At 38.0% G+C, this 14,697-nt stretch overlaps 3 protein-coding genes across 4 annotated transcripts; 1 reads left to right on the top strand and 2 right to left on the bottom strand.

The window, feature by feature from the left end:
- Positions 1–435: 435 nt before the first annotated feature.
- LOC128887819 (RNA exonuclease 1 homolog) lies at positions 436–5,747 on the bottom strand. 2 transcript variants are annotated; one of them, XM_054144177.1, is made up of 9 exons: positions 5,231–5,747; positions 3,287–5,121; positions 2,871–3,201; positions 2,553–2,716; positions 2,012–2,485; positions 1,634–1,931; positions 1,406–1,568; positions 1,067–1,326; positions 436–986 (listed from the first exon to the last, which is right to left on the bottom strand). In XM_054144177.1, exons 1-9 carry the CDS (start codon positions 5,328–5,330, stop codon positions 901–903), a joined length of 3,711 nt encoding a protein of 1,236 aa, XP_054000152.1. In that variant the 5' UTR covers positions 5,331–5,747; the 3' UTR covers positions 436–900. The 2 variants fall into 2 exon arrangements, with proteins under 2 accessions (XP_054000152.1, XP_054000151.1); XM_054144176.1 differs by having other exon boundaries at positions 3,287–5,124.
- Positions 5,748–6,217: 470 nt separating this feature from the next.
- On the bottom strand, positions 6,218–10,949 carry LOC128887913 (FYVE, RhoGEF and PH domain-containing protein 4-like). The gene is made up of 8 exons (XM_054144398.1): positions 10,809–10,949; positions 9,596–10,730; positions 9,037–9,486; positions 8,255–8,970; positions 7,890–8,095; positions 7,251–7,616; positions 6,724–7,175; positions 6,218–6,657 (listed from the first exon to the last, which is right to left on the bottom strand). Exons 3-8 carry the CDS (start codon positions 9,477–9,479, stop codon positions 6,552–6,554), a joined length of 2,289 nt encoding a protein of 762 aa, XP_054000373.1. The 5' UTR covers positions 9,480–9,486; positions 9,596–10,730; positions 10,809–10,949; the 3' UTR covers positions 6,218–6,551.
- Positions 10,950–11,079: 130 nt separating this feature from the next.
- Positions 11,080–14,687, top strand: LOC128887918 (zinc finger protein 143-like). Its single transcript, XM_054144407.1, has 8 exons — positions 11,080–11,993; positions 12,075–12,252; positions 12,316–12,686; positions 12,768–13,037; positions 13,123–13,314; positions 13,398–13,616; positions 13,694–13,807; positions 13,901–14,687. The coding sequence occupies exons 1-8, from the start codon at positions 11,919–11,921 to the stop codon at positions 13,997–13,999; spliced, it is 1,518 nt and encodes a 505-aa protein (XP_054000382.1). The 5' UTR covers positions 11,080–11,918; the 3' UTR covers positions 14,000–14,687.
- Positions 14,688–14,697: the final 10 nt, after the last annotated feature.

The following is a 14,697-nucleotide window of genomic DNA, read 5'->3' on the forward strand; positions in this document are numbered from 1 at the left end:
GAACGAAACGAAACCTGAACGCGATACATTCGAAGGGGAGACAATTATTTTTAATACGATATTAAAAAAAGAAGAGTCGGCCTACGAGAACGAGAGAGACGCGTGCGAGCTGCTAACAGCTGTTTACAAATCACGTTGATTAGGTCGTGGTATGTACCTGCCCCTTGTCGTAGTCTAAGCATTCTAAAATGGTTCCATCGAGCGAATTAACTAACAAACTGTTAAGAGTGTTTCCGAACGGTAAAATACAAGATTGAGATGCATCGCTGGATTCATAAGCGACTGGGCGTACATTCGAACGAAGCATCGATGTAGTTTTGTATAATAAAACCGGAAAAAAAAGGAGTAGAAAACAACGTTCTCGACTTACCTCAGTCTCCGTTTACTCTTGTCTCCCTGATCTCGGCGTCGATCCGTATTAAAAACTTCAGAACGTAGAAAATATTCGAATTCGTTTATTGCGAGACGTTTCACCTCCAAAAATAAATGTACATCTCGTACAATCTTAGAGATAATAATCAAAGAAACACACATGAACGCAGGTACCCCTACATCGTTCTATTTATATACGAACGATCCAAAATCTAAAGCGCAGCGATAACGAAATCTTATATAAAAGTACGAATTGCGCGCGATCGATATGAATTATTCGGTAACGAACAAATGAACTACGCGTGTTAGTCGTAAAGTTGTGACTGTAATTCGATAATGAACGACGGATACCTATGATTTGCTGATTTCTACGATCAACTTGACAGTTGTGTTATCACATATTTATACATAGAAAATTATAATACAATTCATGCGACGGTAGTTTGAACAGAGACTATCAACAATTCTGAGAAACGTAAAAACGTAAGCTGTACATGATTCAGTCTGACAAAGTGCTCCAAGCGTTGTTCACTGTAATTTCGCTTCCTCCTTTGCTTTCCAGAGAATCAACTCCATGCATGCAACAGCGTCTTCTTTGCTATCATGCCCGCCGACTGCAATGTCGATTAAAAGAAAGTTAGCGATATGTTCTTTTTTAATATTTAAAAAAATGAAACTGCGACTTTCAGCTAACCATCATTTTGAATGATCTTCCTCAGATACTCGGAACAAAGATTCTTCAGTGCCCGCTTCTGAGGATATCCGTTCTTGTGCGGAAACATTATGCTCGTGTCAACCACGGTGTCGTGTAGAAGTCTGAGTGCTTTAAAATCACTCTCAAGACTGTGACCAACTAGTATTGTTTTATCTGAAAACATGGTAAGCAGCGACGCTTGAACGTCTAGTAGCGACGTCGTCACGTCCTTCATGCTTTCTTCCGTGATTCCAGAAAACCTGTGTAATCGAGGTCAACAAAGACTTATCGTTACTCGGATAAGAGTAAATAAGGAGAAAATATTTGGACATACTTTACCTTGTATTAAAATCGATTATTGGATTCGGCGGTTTAACCAGCGTCTCGTACACTACGTTGCAATCTTCGTCGATAACCGTTACCCTGGTTAGTTCTAAGCCTTGCGTGGTATAACTCATCTCGCAATCTAGCGCGTAGACTCCCTGTTCCTCAGCTGCTGTATCTGAATGAAGATTTAGTAAACACAAATCATATAAACAAACATCAAAGAAAAAGATAGCGATGTACCTTTTGGTAGGGTTTTCACGTAACCACGAAGATTTTCGTAGTCCGTGTATTCCCAAACGTGCGTCTTCGCGTCGCAACATCCGGTCGCAGAACCGTATTGTTGACAACAACTATATTTTCCCTCGCCTCGAATCGTAAATTTTCTACCCCAATGATATATACAGTTCTGCGCTCGTACCGCGAATCCTTGTTTGTCTATCATATAACCCTGACCGCAACGACTGCAGATTCTTTCGTTAGGTACTTTCGACAGGGCACTTTGATTCCGCGAATTTATTACGTAGATTTTCGCACGACCCTGCAATTAAAACAAGACGATAAATGATCGATCTGGGAAAAAATTTCTATCTCGACGTAAAATCTTCGCAATTGAGTCACCTTCTGACCGTCCGGATGTGGGCGGGGAAATCCGTTATCTCGAAGTTGCTGTTCCGACATTATCCACTTTTTCAACATACCATAAAGCATCGCACCTCTAAATTGCGTAACGGATTTCTTTGTTTTGAGAACGCTCCAGGAACCCTTGGCTTTTCCAGCGAGTACCGCTTCGTGGGATACCATATTGCTACCCGGTATCGTCATCGCTGTGCTGCCATCAAGAGATTGATTTTGGCCAACCTCTTTCCTTAATCTATGCGTAGCGAGCATACACGAATTCTTATAAACGGCCAGTGCTTTACATCTTTCGTGGCAGGCGAATTCTTCTTTCACCGCGCGTTGGGCAGCATCTTCGCTATTTGTGTATATTTGCACGCACACATCCTGCATCATGTTCACGTAATACTGACGAACGTTTAAAGGAAACTTTTGGTTGGTCACTTGCAATGGCTCGGGCCGTATTAACTGAGGAACCTAAAACATCAAAGTCATGTCGATCTCGGTATTTCATGTAAAATCAATTCTTGGAATATCTACTCACGGTTTGAGGAATATGGGCGACGCGTACACCGCTCTTTGCGGTTTGCGCTGCTGTTTTATTATCCGTTGCTTTCGTTTCCGACGCTTTTCCAACGCTCTCAGTCATTTTTTTCTTCTCTATCGCCAGAGACTTCGCGTACGGCACGTGAGCGATTCTGACACGACCTATCACAAATAATACTCATGTATACTCGTCGGAGATAACAGTCAACTATAACATGTCGACTTTCATCATATTTTACGCGCAGATGAAGCGAATAGGAGAGTAAAAATATTCAGACATCTTGCACCAGAGATGATCTCCTGTGATAACAATTACCGTTTCCGTTTAATTTTAATTCGTTATTGTGTTGCATCACTCGTGTTGCTTCAATATCGCTTCGTCGCACTTCCTTGGGAATGGGAGCACTACTACTCGCTGGGGCCGTCTTTTCGGCTAGAGTCTCTCTCATCAAACGCCACCTTTCATACATTTTTAGTTGCGGATTCGTCGATTTCTTCGATGATTGATTAACAGTGACCTGCCTTGTAACGCACGTGGCCGCTGAAGGATGCGCTACTCTTTTCCTGCCAGTGTCTTCGGTTTGTTCTATTTCTGGTATCGGTTCTTTTATTGACACTGTTTTTGATCGCTCCGATACCTGGTATTCCTTGAGACAATAGAACAAAATTTTATTTATACTTTTTTTACAACACAATATTTGGAGTTTATGCTGAGTAATTGTTTATGCTTACCTGAAATATCTTCAAGCATTCTTCTTGCACGTCATGATCCGAGTCGGACGCAATCGAAACTATGTCATCGATATAGTTATTGATGGAACTTATGTAACAGTCATCATTATCGTCACCTGCATAATCATCTACATGCGATCGAATGCTTTCCAAAGGACTCATGGATCTATCAGTCGAATTCCTTTCTTCGCTGTTTTCCGTATGTAGATGTAATCGTTCGATCGATTTATCGATCGATTTATGATCAGATTTCGAACGCTTGCTTTCATCCCTTCTTTTCTTCACGTGTTCCAACTTCTTTGAATTTTCGGAAGAATACTTGGAATTGTGTTCACGGCGTTTTTCTAATTCCCGAGAGTCCCTCCTATCTCGTTTACTCTTGTGTTTATTTCCATTCTTATCTCTACTCTTCTCTTTGTCCCGATGCTTCTCGTGATCTACATCTCTACTTTTGTCCTTGTGTTTTTTACTTTTGGAATCCTTACTTTCTTGTCTGGAACGACTTTTATCTTTGCTCCTACTATCAGACGTCGAATGAGATTTTTCGTTCGACAGACGACTGTCCCTGTTCCGTTTATGGGAGGTATCATGACTCCTTTGATCTTTACTTTTCTTTTTATTTCTGCTTTTGTGTTCCTTCGCATGTTTCGCTTTATTCGCGTCCACTTCTAACGTTTTTCCCTTTTCGTGTCGTTGGGATTTCGAAGTTTCCTTTGTCGTGGATTTCGCTTGCGTTGGAATGCTGCTGGTATCCATCGATATTTTCCTGTCGTCATTCGCTTTGCATTCGTCGCTAATATTTCTTTTTGGAGAATGAACACGTGTCTCTTGCGCATCGTTTAAAGGATCGCTGTCTAGATCATTGTAGAATTCGCTTCGTTTCGTGTTTGCATTCTCGACGAATTCGCCATTGACTTTATTTATATCGTGACTATACTCTTCAGTTTTATCACGAGCGTCAATGTTGTCTTCTTCATCATCCGAGAATTTTGGTTCTACTTCTAAACACGATTCTAGAGGTTCCTCGACAGACTGCGCGTTAGAAACAGGCTGAGCATCGTTTGATACATCGTTTACCATATCAAAATTTGATACAAATCCATCTAGAGTCAAATCATTTAGATTTTTAACAGTTTTTAATGGAGCCTTTACTTTTTTCGGAACATACTCTTCTCTCCTCTTCTTAACTTTTGGATAATATGGCTCTCTGAGTTTAAGCAGGTACTCACTGGAACTACCGTCGTCGTACGAGTTCGACGAAACAGGATCACACTTAGATGTAGGTATATAACTGTGCATAGTATCCCGAACATTGGAATTGACTATTGTGGTAGGTTTATATTTAGCTTCGGTAGTTTGGGACTCTGCAGATTCGCATGCTATACCTAGCCAAGGCTTAACTCCATCTGGAGAATTTTTACGTTTTACTGCTACTCTACTTTCCCTGGTTGGCATATAGGATACTATTGGTATATGACGTTTCCTCAGTTCTGCGATTGGTGTAGGATTATAAACGCATGGAACAGGTTTACTAACTGGTGGTGGTACATCTGCCCTTTTTTCTATGTTACTGGCTGCAACAATTTCCAATGTACCGGATGGTCCAGAAGCCAAAGACGGTTTCAGTCCTTCGACTACCTGAGAAACAACATTCTGACACGAAAATTGATCTGCTCCTGTTACTTCTTGATTAGCAAGAACTTTCTTGACCGCCTCTGTCACTAACTGTTGTAAAACATCCGAATCGGATTGCACGATCGTAGATTTCGATTCTTGAACCTGGCCCGTCGGACGGCTCTCCAGCGTCCCACTCGTTTCCGTCGTAATCCCGACATCTTCTAAAACACATAGTTTGGTCATGATCAATCAATCACGTTCACGTATTTATATCTTAATTTATAATTCAAAGCAATGTTTGTAAATTAGAAGAACAAAGTGGCTTACCTCGCTTCGAGTGCTTGAAATGACAGTAGGGTCTATCGCAAGTTCCGCTTTCATAAAACGGACAATTGATAGCTTTAAAGTAACCAGTCGACGGCAACATAACTATTTCATTGTATGTTTTCTTTCAATCACTCACTTTTGGAGCAAAATGTATTGTATGAAGTTGTGCTAGAACATTGACCTCTCGGACAAGTTGAAACTAATTTACCTTCTTCATAAATTAAGTATTATATTTTTTTGTAACAAATCAACGCGTGTGTGGCCATTATCCGAGAAAAATTCGTGAGCTTTTGCAAGACGCGTCGAAGACACGAAACTCCAAACGAATCGAATCTCGAAAACAAAGGTTATGTACAAGTGGTTCGTACATTTCCCTATTTGCCATTTGTTTGAAGGTATCGTTCTCCTCTTCTTTCTTGCTCGCTCTACTGCCCTTCTACAATTTCCCGTTACTCTTCTTCTTTATTGTCTCCACTGCCATCTGGTCTGCGTTCGTCAAACAACCAATAAACAACGACTCGGTATCGAATATACTATATACGTACGGTCTGCTCAAATGAATTGAGTTCCTCCTGAATACTAATTGCATTAGTATAGGTGAGTGGTTAATATTAGTGGCGCTATCGGTGGGAAAATGCCCAAGTTTGTAGTAAAAAAATATTTCCCACTTTTGCTGCTAGATAGCACCACCAACTAAAAGGTCGATAATTATTGCTGCATTAAATAACTATTCATAAATATGATAAATTTGATACATTATGTAATATATTGTAGTGTTATAAAGCAAAGAGTCGTATTAATTATGCATTTATGAAAAATAATGAATAATTGATTACAATATATTGATGGCGACATCTCACAGAAATAGTGCAAACTATTTTCACTATAAGCTTGGACGTTTACCCACCGATGGCGCCACTGATCCTAACCTCACTGAACTGTTAGTAGAATTTTTTTTATGAGAAATAATATAGACATAAATTTGAGAATGACGTGTAGCGTCAACGCTTTACATTTGAGGAAAAGGATATACAATATTACACATTGATGTAAATATATGTACATATATATATTTTAAATATACTATAACAAAACGGTACAAAATACAACAAGCATTTTGGCAGTGTACTCATTATGGAGTCGACCACGATACACCAATAACAATTTGCCTATGTGTGTGTGTCTGTATATTATATAACATAAGTTAACGTCATTTTAATATAATAATTATCTACCAACGATTATCCTACCGCTTTCTGATCTCGTACGGTTATAATGATAAAAAATTGATTTGCATCACGAATAAAATTGTACGAATTGTTCATCGTTCATGAACGATCAGTTGGCAGTTTTGTGCGTCTTCGTCCTCCACTGTTGCGAATGAAGGTAGTTCCGCTTTAGTGGCTAATTGTAGAGCGTGGAACCATCTAAAAATGAAAGGGTTACATATATGTACGCGAATGCAATAGATATCTGAGGACAAGGGAACCTACTTCTGTTTGTCTTCTTGCGACGATGCTTGTAAATAATAACTTTTCCTGGAATGATGCATCTTAAGAGCCTTGGGTCTATCTTTCAAACTCAAGGGATCCGCGTCAGGTAATGTAACACCTTCCGTAACAAAAAAACCAGGCATAGGAGTCGCTGTCAGAGCCATACTTTCAGATTCAGACTTAAAGGTATATAAAACAAAATCCACGCGCAGTGCGAACCATCGCCGTATCCAAGGTTTACTTGGTTGAGTTTTCAACATAAGGTATCCAGATATAACGGAGGGTGCGCTCGCCGAAACTTGTAATAAACTTGGTACTGGCCCGGATGGAGACGACGAAGAGGGTGACTTGGAAAGCGGTTGCGTTAACGTAGCGTAACACAGACGACAAACTCTCATCATTTTGTTATCCTCGAACAATAATTTTTGATTCGAGCATTTACCGCAAATTACCTATGTAACAATTTGATTTGATTAATTAATTAATTTCATTTTCATTCCTATCCTTACGCGGAGAAGTGTACTCACTATTCCGCAAGCTCTGCAGTTATGTTTTCTCTTCATCACGGAAAAAATTACGTCGCATACCATGCACCTGGTTACGTCTTCCGTTTTCACGACAAGTGTTTTAACATTTCCAGTTTTCAGGCTCGCTTTTCTTCGTATAATTTCTTGCATTGTTTCAAAGAGCGCATCAAGCCATGCTGCCTTTTCCTCAGCTGAATGCGTGTATAGTTCGACGCTCTTGTCTGCATCTCTTATATAAAAAGTGTTTGCAGTTTCTAAATTGTCACCCTCCATTACTTGTAAATTTTCGACCATGAATTTCGCTCTCAATCGATACAATGGTCCAGGTATCAGTCTTATCGAGCAAAGTAATAATAAATCGCTAAACTGAAAATTGGGAAAAATAAAAAAAGAAATTTATCATTGAAGCCTAGTGGAAATAACTACGATGGTTAATTGTTTTAATGTGATTATGTTTACGTACATACATATATAGCATGTTGTGTATGCCAGAATTCGTTAAGCAATTAATTCTTCTCAACTAATTAATCGATTACACGATAAGAGTAAAAATTTAGTTACCAGAATTAATCGCAATTAAAGTTAGTGGTTTAAAGGTCTTAAAATGTAAAGATATTTGCGCTATAGTCGTACACATACCAAAAACAATTGCCTTTCTTGATGATCGCCACTCCTTGCTGAAATCTTAACGATACGACCCTCTTTTACAAGTTCCCGCGTAGCACTGACTAGATCCGTCGTATCGTATATGCTCTCCTGTATCTCGAGAAGCTTTTTGAACTTGTCGATCTTCTTCATCGCGTCATTCGTGTGATTAGCAGCAGTAGATACTAATTCCAATGCCTCTACGAGAAAGAAAGCCGTGTCTGTTCGTTTGATTCTACTAAGGACGTCTATTTAAACGTGCCTCGTTTGATAAACGTTTAAATAGAAGCCAGTCCTTGTTAAATACACGTTACTTTACGCGAAAGTAACACAGCGAATGGAACTCCAAAGATCCTTACTTTTAGCGTCTTCGTAATCAGCATTTCCTTTCGCGAGGTTTCTCAGGTAATCTTTCAGAAGAAGCTCGTATCTCGGTAACCTTTGTATAGGACTCAACATATGATGACACAAGGATAACTTGGCACACTCGTCCAATTTTTGAATGTCATTGATAATTGCAGCAAATCTGGCGACTTTAGCTTGTAAACTTTGTATCAAATTCATGGCATAATCAAAGTTTTTTACATATTCTGTATACATTTTTAGAAATGGAGCAAAGTTCTTCATAATATCGCCGATTCTAGGATCCGAATCCCAGTTTTGTATTCTCTCTTGAAGTTGAGGTAATAGAAAATCGTTGTGGAATTTATAAATCGATTTGATATTAGAAAACATGTGTTGTACTGTTTCTGGAGGGAACATAGGATGCGCTCTATTCTCTTGATCAACTCTAAATTGGAATACTTGATCGATTAGCCTTAGGACATCAACATAAGTCTTTTCTGTAGACAATAATTCTTCTGCAACTTGATGCGCTTTTTTCTTTTTCGAATCTAAACGATCAGAGTCATTACTCGATTTTGCTTGGAACGCCGAATTTTCAGTGTGATCCGTGACTATTGCAGAATCCGTTTCCGAAGATTTCACGCTCTCCGATTCTTCTTCGCTTTCCGATTCGCTTACCATATACGAGTCAACCGTATATCGACAGGAGTTCCTCTCCGCGGCGATATATCTATAAATGTTTCAGTATTATATACTGTTAATGCTGATAAGAAACCATATCACAAACGCAACTTACCTACTACTTCTATACTCTAGCACACCATGTGTTACATGAACAAATGGCACTTTCATAGAGTTTTCCTCATTCTCTCCAATTTCAACATCATCTGTAGAATTTCTAGTTGACATCACGAATGGCCAAAATCCAGAGAAGCCGCCAAAGGTTGCAATTCTACGAAACGAATGCCCATTGTATTCTTCTTGTTTCTTTCCATCTGTCGTTGTATCTGAATGACTATGTCTGATCTCCACATTTTCTTCATCTTTACATTCTGTTGTTTTATTTAAACCAGATTCTTTGTCTTCTACACTGTCCTCCAACTTAGTATAAAAGGTACTGTTTGATGATTGTGTCTTTGAACCAAACATCTCAAATATTGAGCCTTGATGGGTCTTATTGTCAAATTTTAGAAACAACCGTATTGCCCAGAATGAAACATCTATCGATTGATCTTGCATCCTATGCCTGGAACCGTTAACCAACTAAGTACTGGACCACCATTTTTTACAATTTAAAAACTTATTCAGTGACAATATGTCCATAATGCCTAGCTAAGAAAGAAACAAAAACGTACCTGTTTTTGATGTAATCATTATTTCACCTGCCAAATACATTGTATGCCTAATGTACATAGATCGACTGTTTTCACTTGCTCACAACAAATGGCTGTCAGTTAACAGCAATCAAATACATACAAAACGATCGTAATACATATGTACATCTGATGAGTATAGGTACTATTATACATTTAAATGTATGTACCACCAAACACAAGCAATTTTGATAAATTGCTTAACGTTACTAAAGACAGATTCACATCAGATTGTACGTGCGATATAGTTTTCTTACTTTTTTCGTTTAACTTACTGTAGATAAAGTATTGATATCCTATCAATGGTTACTGATAGTAGTTAGTATAAATCGAAAAAAACAATTTATCTGTCACCGTAACTTTGATTCACGTTGACCCCCTTACGATTAATTATATAAACTATATGCCACTATAGGCTAATAGTGTCGCATCCAATCATAACTTGAATGGAACGTACCTTTGAATCAACGACGTAATACTACCTATGTTTACATGACATGTATATGGCATACTATCAAATGTGTTCTATTTACATCCATTCATTCTTGCCATTTAAAGGGAATTGACACACTCTTTAGATTTAAATAATATTATCTGTATCGTTTTTTATGATTTTAAATGTAAATAAACATTATATAGTACGTTTCATCAGAAAATGAAGTTGAATGAAAACAAAGCTTGTCGCGAAATCAATATTTCATTGGTCCAACCCTTCAGTCAGTTCTATACATTGTAGATAAAAATATTTTGAGGTTTGCTACTATATTTAATATTTTTACAAATTTTTTCTCGTTAACACAGTGTATAGAAAAGTGTGAAATAATTCATTACTATTTATATACATACTAATTTATACAAATTCTGTTGTATTTGTATAGATTAGGGGAATTCCCTCTTGCCAATACAACCTTGATACATTTACGTAGTTTTGTTTGGATTCAATTCATCGTCTTTTGGAACCGATCATAGTCGTACATATTAGGTAAATATTTTCGAGTATATCAGAATTGACCAATAGAAAGGAAGAGTTAATAAATAGAAGAGGACCGTTCATAAACGAGTCGTCATGCGTTTCAGGTAAAACATCGAGTATCCAATACACTCTGAATACACAATTCTGTAAAAAAAATGATGTCATTGAAATTGTTCGAAACAAATTAAATATAAATTGAGATCTACCAAAGTGTACAATTACGTTAGGATCGAACGAATGAACGTATAATGACGCTTCGTAGTAATCTCATACAGGAGAAAGCTATCGATCACGTCTTTTTCACTTCATAATGTTGCTTCGAAGAAAAAGTTCATGCTCGTCGAAATCGATTACCTAATGGTGCGTACAAGTGATATAGTAGTTTTACGCTATTGCTATTTTGCAAATACTGCTTTTGTATTACTCGATACACGTTACCCGTCAAGAGTGTTTCGCGGGTACACGAGTTTATGGGTAATATTTCCCAAGATTCTTTGGCACTGAGTCGTGAGGCTGCGCGAAACGCCGAGAATTGAATCCGTCGAACAAGAACAAAAGAGAAAGAAAAGCAGAGATTGAAACAAAAGACATTCGAATTTTACACGAGTTTTACTCAATTGATCTTTCTAACGTAACCAATTTAGCTGCATACACATTCGTAATGCATGGTTATTCGGATCAACAACAAAAATGGCGACCACCTTCTTATCGTTACTCGCGATTTCGCGCGCTTCGTTATTCGATTTGCTCTTTTCAGCTCGTTATATCGTGACTTCTATCGCTAACGTTATCGTTGTTTCTATAATTGGTTGATCCATAACTGATCCAGTTCTAGATATCGTCGTCGTCGATGTCCTATCATCATAGAAATGTTTCGTGTTTCGTGTTGCGATCGTCGTGAGAAAGCTTCGGTGTTTCTCGTCTGCTCTTAACCTGTCTTTTAAATAATTAATAAATATCGATTGTATAGATAAACAAGACGATATACTCGTAATAATAAATGTTCTAACTGTTGTACAGTTCTCTTCAGTATGATAAGTTCTACATTAAATTTTGAAAAGTAAGAGAAAGTATTTTGTAAAGAATTATACGTACGTGAACACTGAAAAAGCTTTGTTTTACCTAAAAAAAAATTTGTACAACAGCCGATAACAACTTTCCTATGTAATAATGCACGAATCTTCAATGCATCGCAAACAAATTGTTGATGTACCCTATTTTAAGACAGATGCTTACCTGCGGACACGAAATTAAGACACAAAATAATGACGTGGATCATCGGCGATCATCGCGAAACATTGTTTGTTCGCAGCTCTGGATTTGTAACAAAGTATGGCAACACAAGGCACAGATCTATCAAATTGCCTCGTGACTCAAGATGTCGAAACCATGTCCGACGAGACACAGGTAATTACATTGCTTGGTTTAAGTTAAGAGATTCAATAAGTTTTGTTCAAATACATGTACTTGTTATTTGCAATTTTACAGGAGAACCGGGCAGATATATTAGAGTGCCTATCGGTCTTAATTAATGAAAATAACACAGAGAATGGTCGAACCGAAGAATTGATATTGGATGAGCATTTGTTGGGTGGCACAACACTGACAGCTGTAACTCTACTTGATGGAACACAAGCATTTGTCACAAATAATTTCAGTGACAATGGTGGGTGACACATAAAAAACAATATAATTATAAAATAATTTGCTGATAACATTTTACATGTAGATGTGGACTCAAAGGGACAAGCAACATTTGAATTGGAGAATGGAGATACTATATTATTGCGCGATGTATCAGAATTTACCGATGGTAAGCCGCTTCAGTTGGAATTGGATCCAGCAACCTTAGTCCAAGCCCATAATGCTACTATAGAAAACGTCGAAAATAGTTATCCAAGGGTGGAATTTATCGACGGTACCGCTTACATGGTGACGGGTCACCTCGACGTTGGCAAAGATTTGTGGGAAATCGAGAGCGGTAAATTGAAAAAGAAGGACTCCAAAATCTTGTTAAATAAACTATCAGCATCAAGGATCAGGCATCCTTGTCCAAGAGAGGGCTGTTCTAAAGTCTACAGCACTCCTCACCATCTTAAGGTGACTGTCGCGTATGAAGTTGGACAGTTTTGTCTATGGTTAAAATTGTTATTCAATTTTTTGATCGTATCGTTGAATTAGGTGCACGAACGATCTCATACTGGCCAACGGCCGTATAGATGCACGCATCCCAAATGTAAAAAGAGTTTCTCAACGGGATATAGTTTGAAGGCGCATTTGCGTACTCACACCGGAGAGAAGCCCTACAAATGTTTAAACGAAGCGTGCGAAAAAAGTTTTAAAACTTCTGGAGACTTGTTAAAACATGTTCGAACGCACACTGGAGAACGCCCCTTTTTATGTCCGTTCGATGGTTGTGGCCGCTCTTTTACTACCAGCAATATTAGAAAGGCAAGAAGAAGAACTAACAACATTTTTATATGGCCAACCATTATCCTTTCAGATGAATTTATGTTACATGACATTTTTGTAATAGGTTCACGTCAGAACGCACACCGGTGAACGGCCTTATAAATGTACGCAACCCAAATGTGGGAAGGCTTTTGCCAGCGCGACAAACTATAAAAATCATATACGAATTCATTCTGGCGAGAAACCTTACGTCTGTTCTATCGAAAATTGTGGAAGGAGGTTTACCGAATATTCTAGTCTTCATAAACATCATCTCGTGAGTATCGAATTACGGTTAACGACAAAAGATATTACGATACTGATGATGATTACGATGACGACGGTTCTTTATATTTTTAGGTCCACACACAACAGCGTCCGTTCGAATGTAAAGTCTGCTTTAGGAGATACAGACAGAGCAGTACCCTCATAATGCACAAAAGAACGGCCCACGCTTTAGTCGATAACGATGATAATGTTGATGTGTTTTTCCAAGAATCTATGCCAGAGTCTTCTAGTCGAGGCAAAGACAGGCGGAAGACGACTCTTATACGAGAAAACGGCAACTCTCCGCTAAAGGTAACTCGAAAGATACTTGGCAATACGCGCGACTAACATTTTCCAAGAACATCGTTTTTCATACCGTGTTATGGAAGATTACAGAAAAAGATAGACAGATACAGATTCATTCCAAAGCGGTTGATGATTTAAATGACAACGAAACGCAGATTCTACTGGTTGGCGATCCTTCGCAAATCGCAGCGTTGCAGGTTCGTTAAATTTATTTTTTTGTAATTGTAAATAATATTTACGATACTAATGCCGACAATAACTCAGATCTTTGGGGTTCGTTGTGTTTGCAGAAGATCGAGTTAAACGGTGGGTTCGACGAGCCTGGAATCGATACTTCGTTCGAAGAATTAAACATAAAGATTGAAGATATAGAGCTTGGATGGAATTAAAGTATGATTTCAATGGTATATTTACGAATATTAAACAGACATGTGAATTATGTTTTCGTGACAGGCGATCATTTCGTGTTTATTTGATCTTTTTTTCGATTTTTTTTTCTGATTCCGTTGAGAAGAATTATCGGGAATGATTCATTTCAGCGTCGCGAAATGAATTATTTCAGTGGCATGGATTGACACGTTCACTGCGACGCGGGATATATACTGTGTCGTGTCACACACTTTCACAATAATTCAGAAATAATATAACGTACGTTTACCGAAAGAGGAGGAAGCCGCCGTAGTGAACGTGTTAACGATAATTCAACACTTTTCAATGTTCGTGAGTATAATTGGAGGTTTTTTTTTTTAACATTTATTAACGAACAAAAAGAACCACTTCGTTTATTTTAAAAAAAGGTGCAATTTTCGATTGGCTTTTTTTTAGCAAAATATTTTCATTCCGTATTTCGCGTTTTCATTCCTGTACCATCCCATTTTGTTGCATGTCGAATCGATTCGTTCCATTGCTATAGATTTATATACGTCTTGCGTCTTACGTATTGCGAACAAAAATTACGTTTAGTTTTTGTCGTCACACCACGATGTTACGAGAGAAGGGCATATAGAATTATAAAGAAATTATGAAGTTTGTGATAATATATCTTTTCAGCAAATAATACGATAATCTTATACAGTACGAATGTGTT

The sequence above is a fragment of the Hylaeus anthracinus genome, unplaced genomic scaffold (genome assembly GCF_026225885.1).
Source record: "Hylaeus anthracinus isolate JK02 unplaced genomic scaffold, UHH_iyHylAnth1.0_haploid 11989, whole genome shotgun sequence".
Classification (NCBI taxonomy): Eukaryota; Metazoa; Arthropoda; class Insecta; order Hymenoptera; family Colletidae; genus Hylaeus; species Hylaeus anthracinus.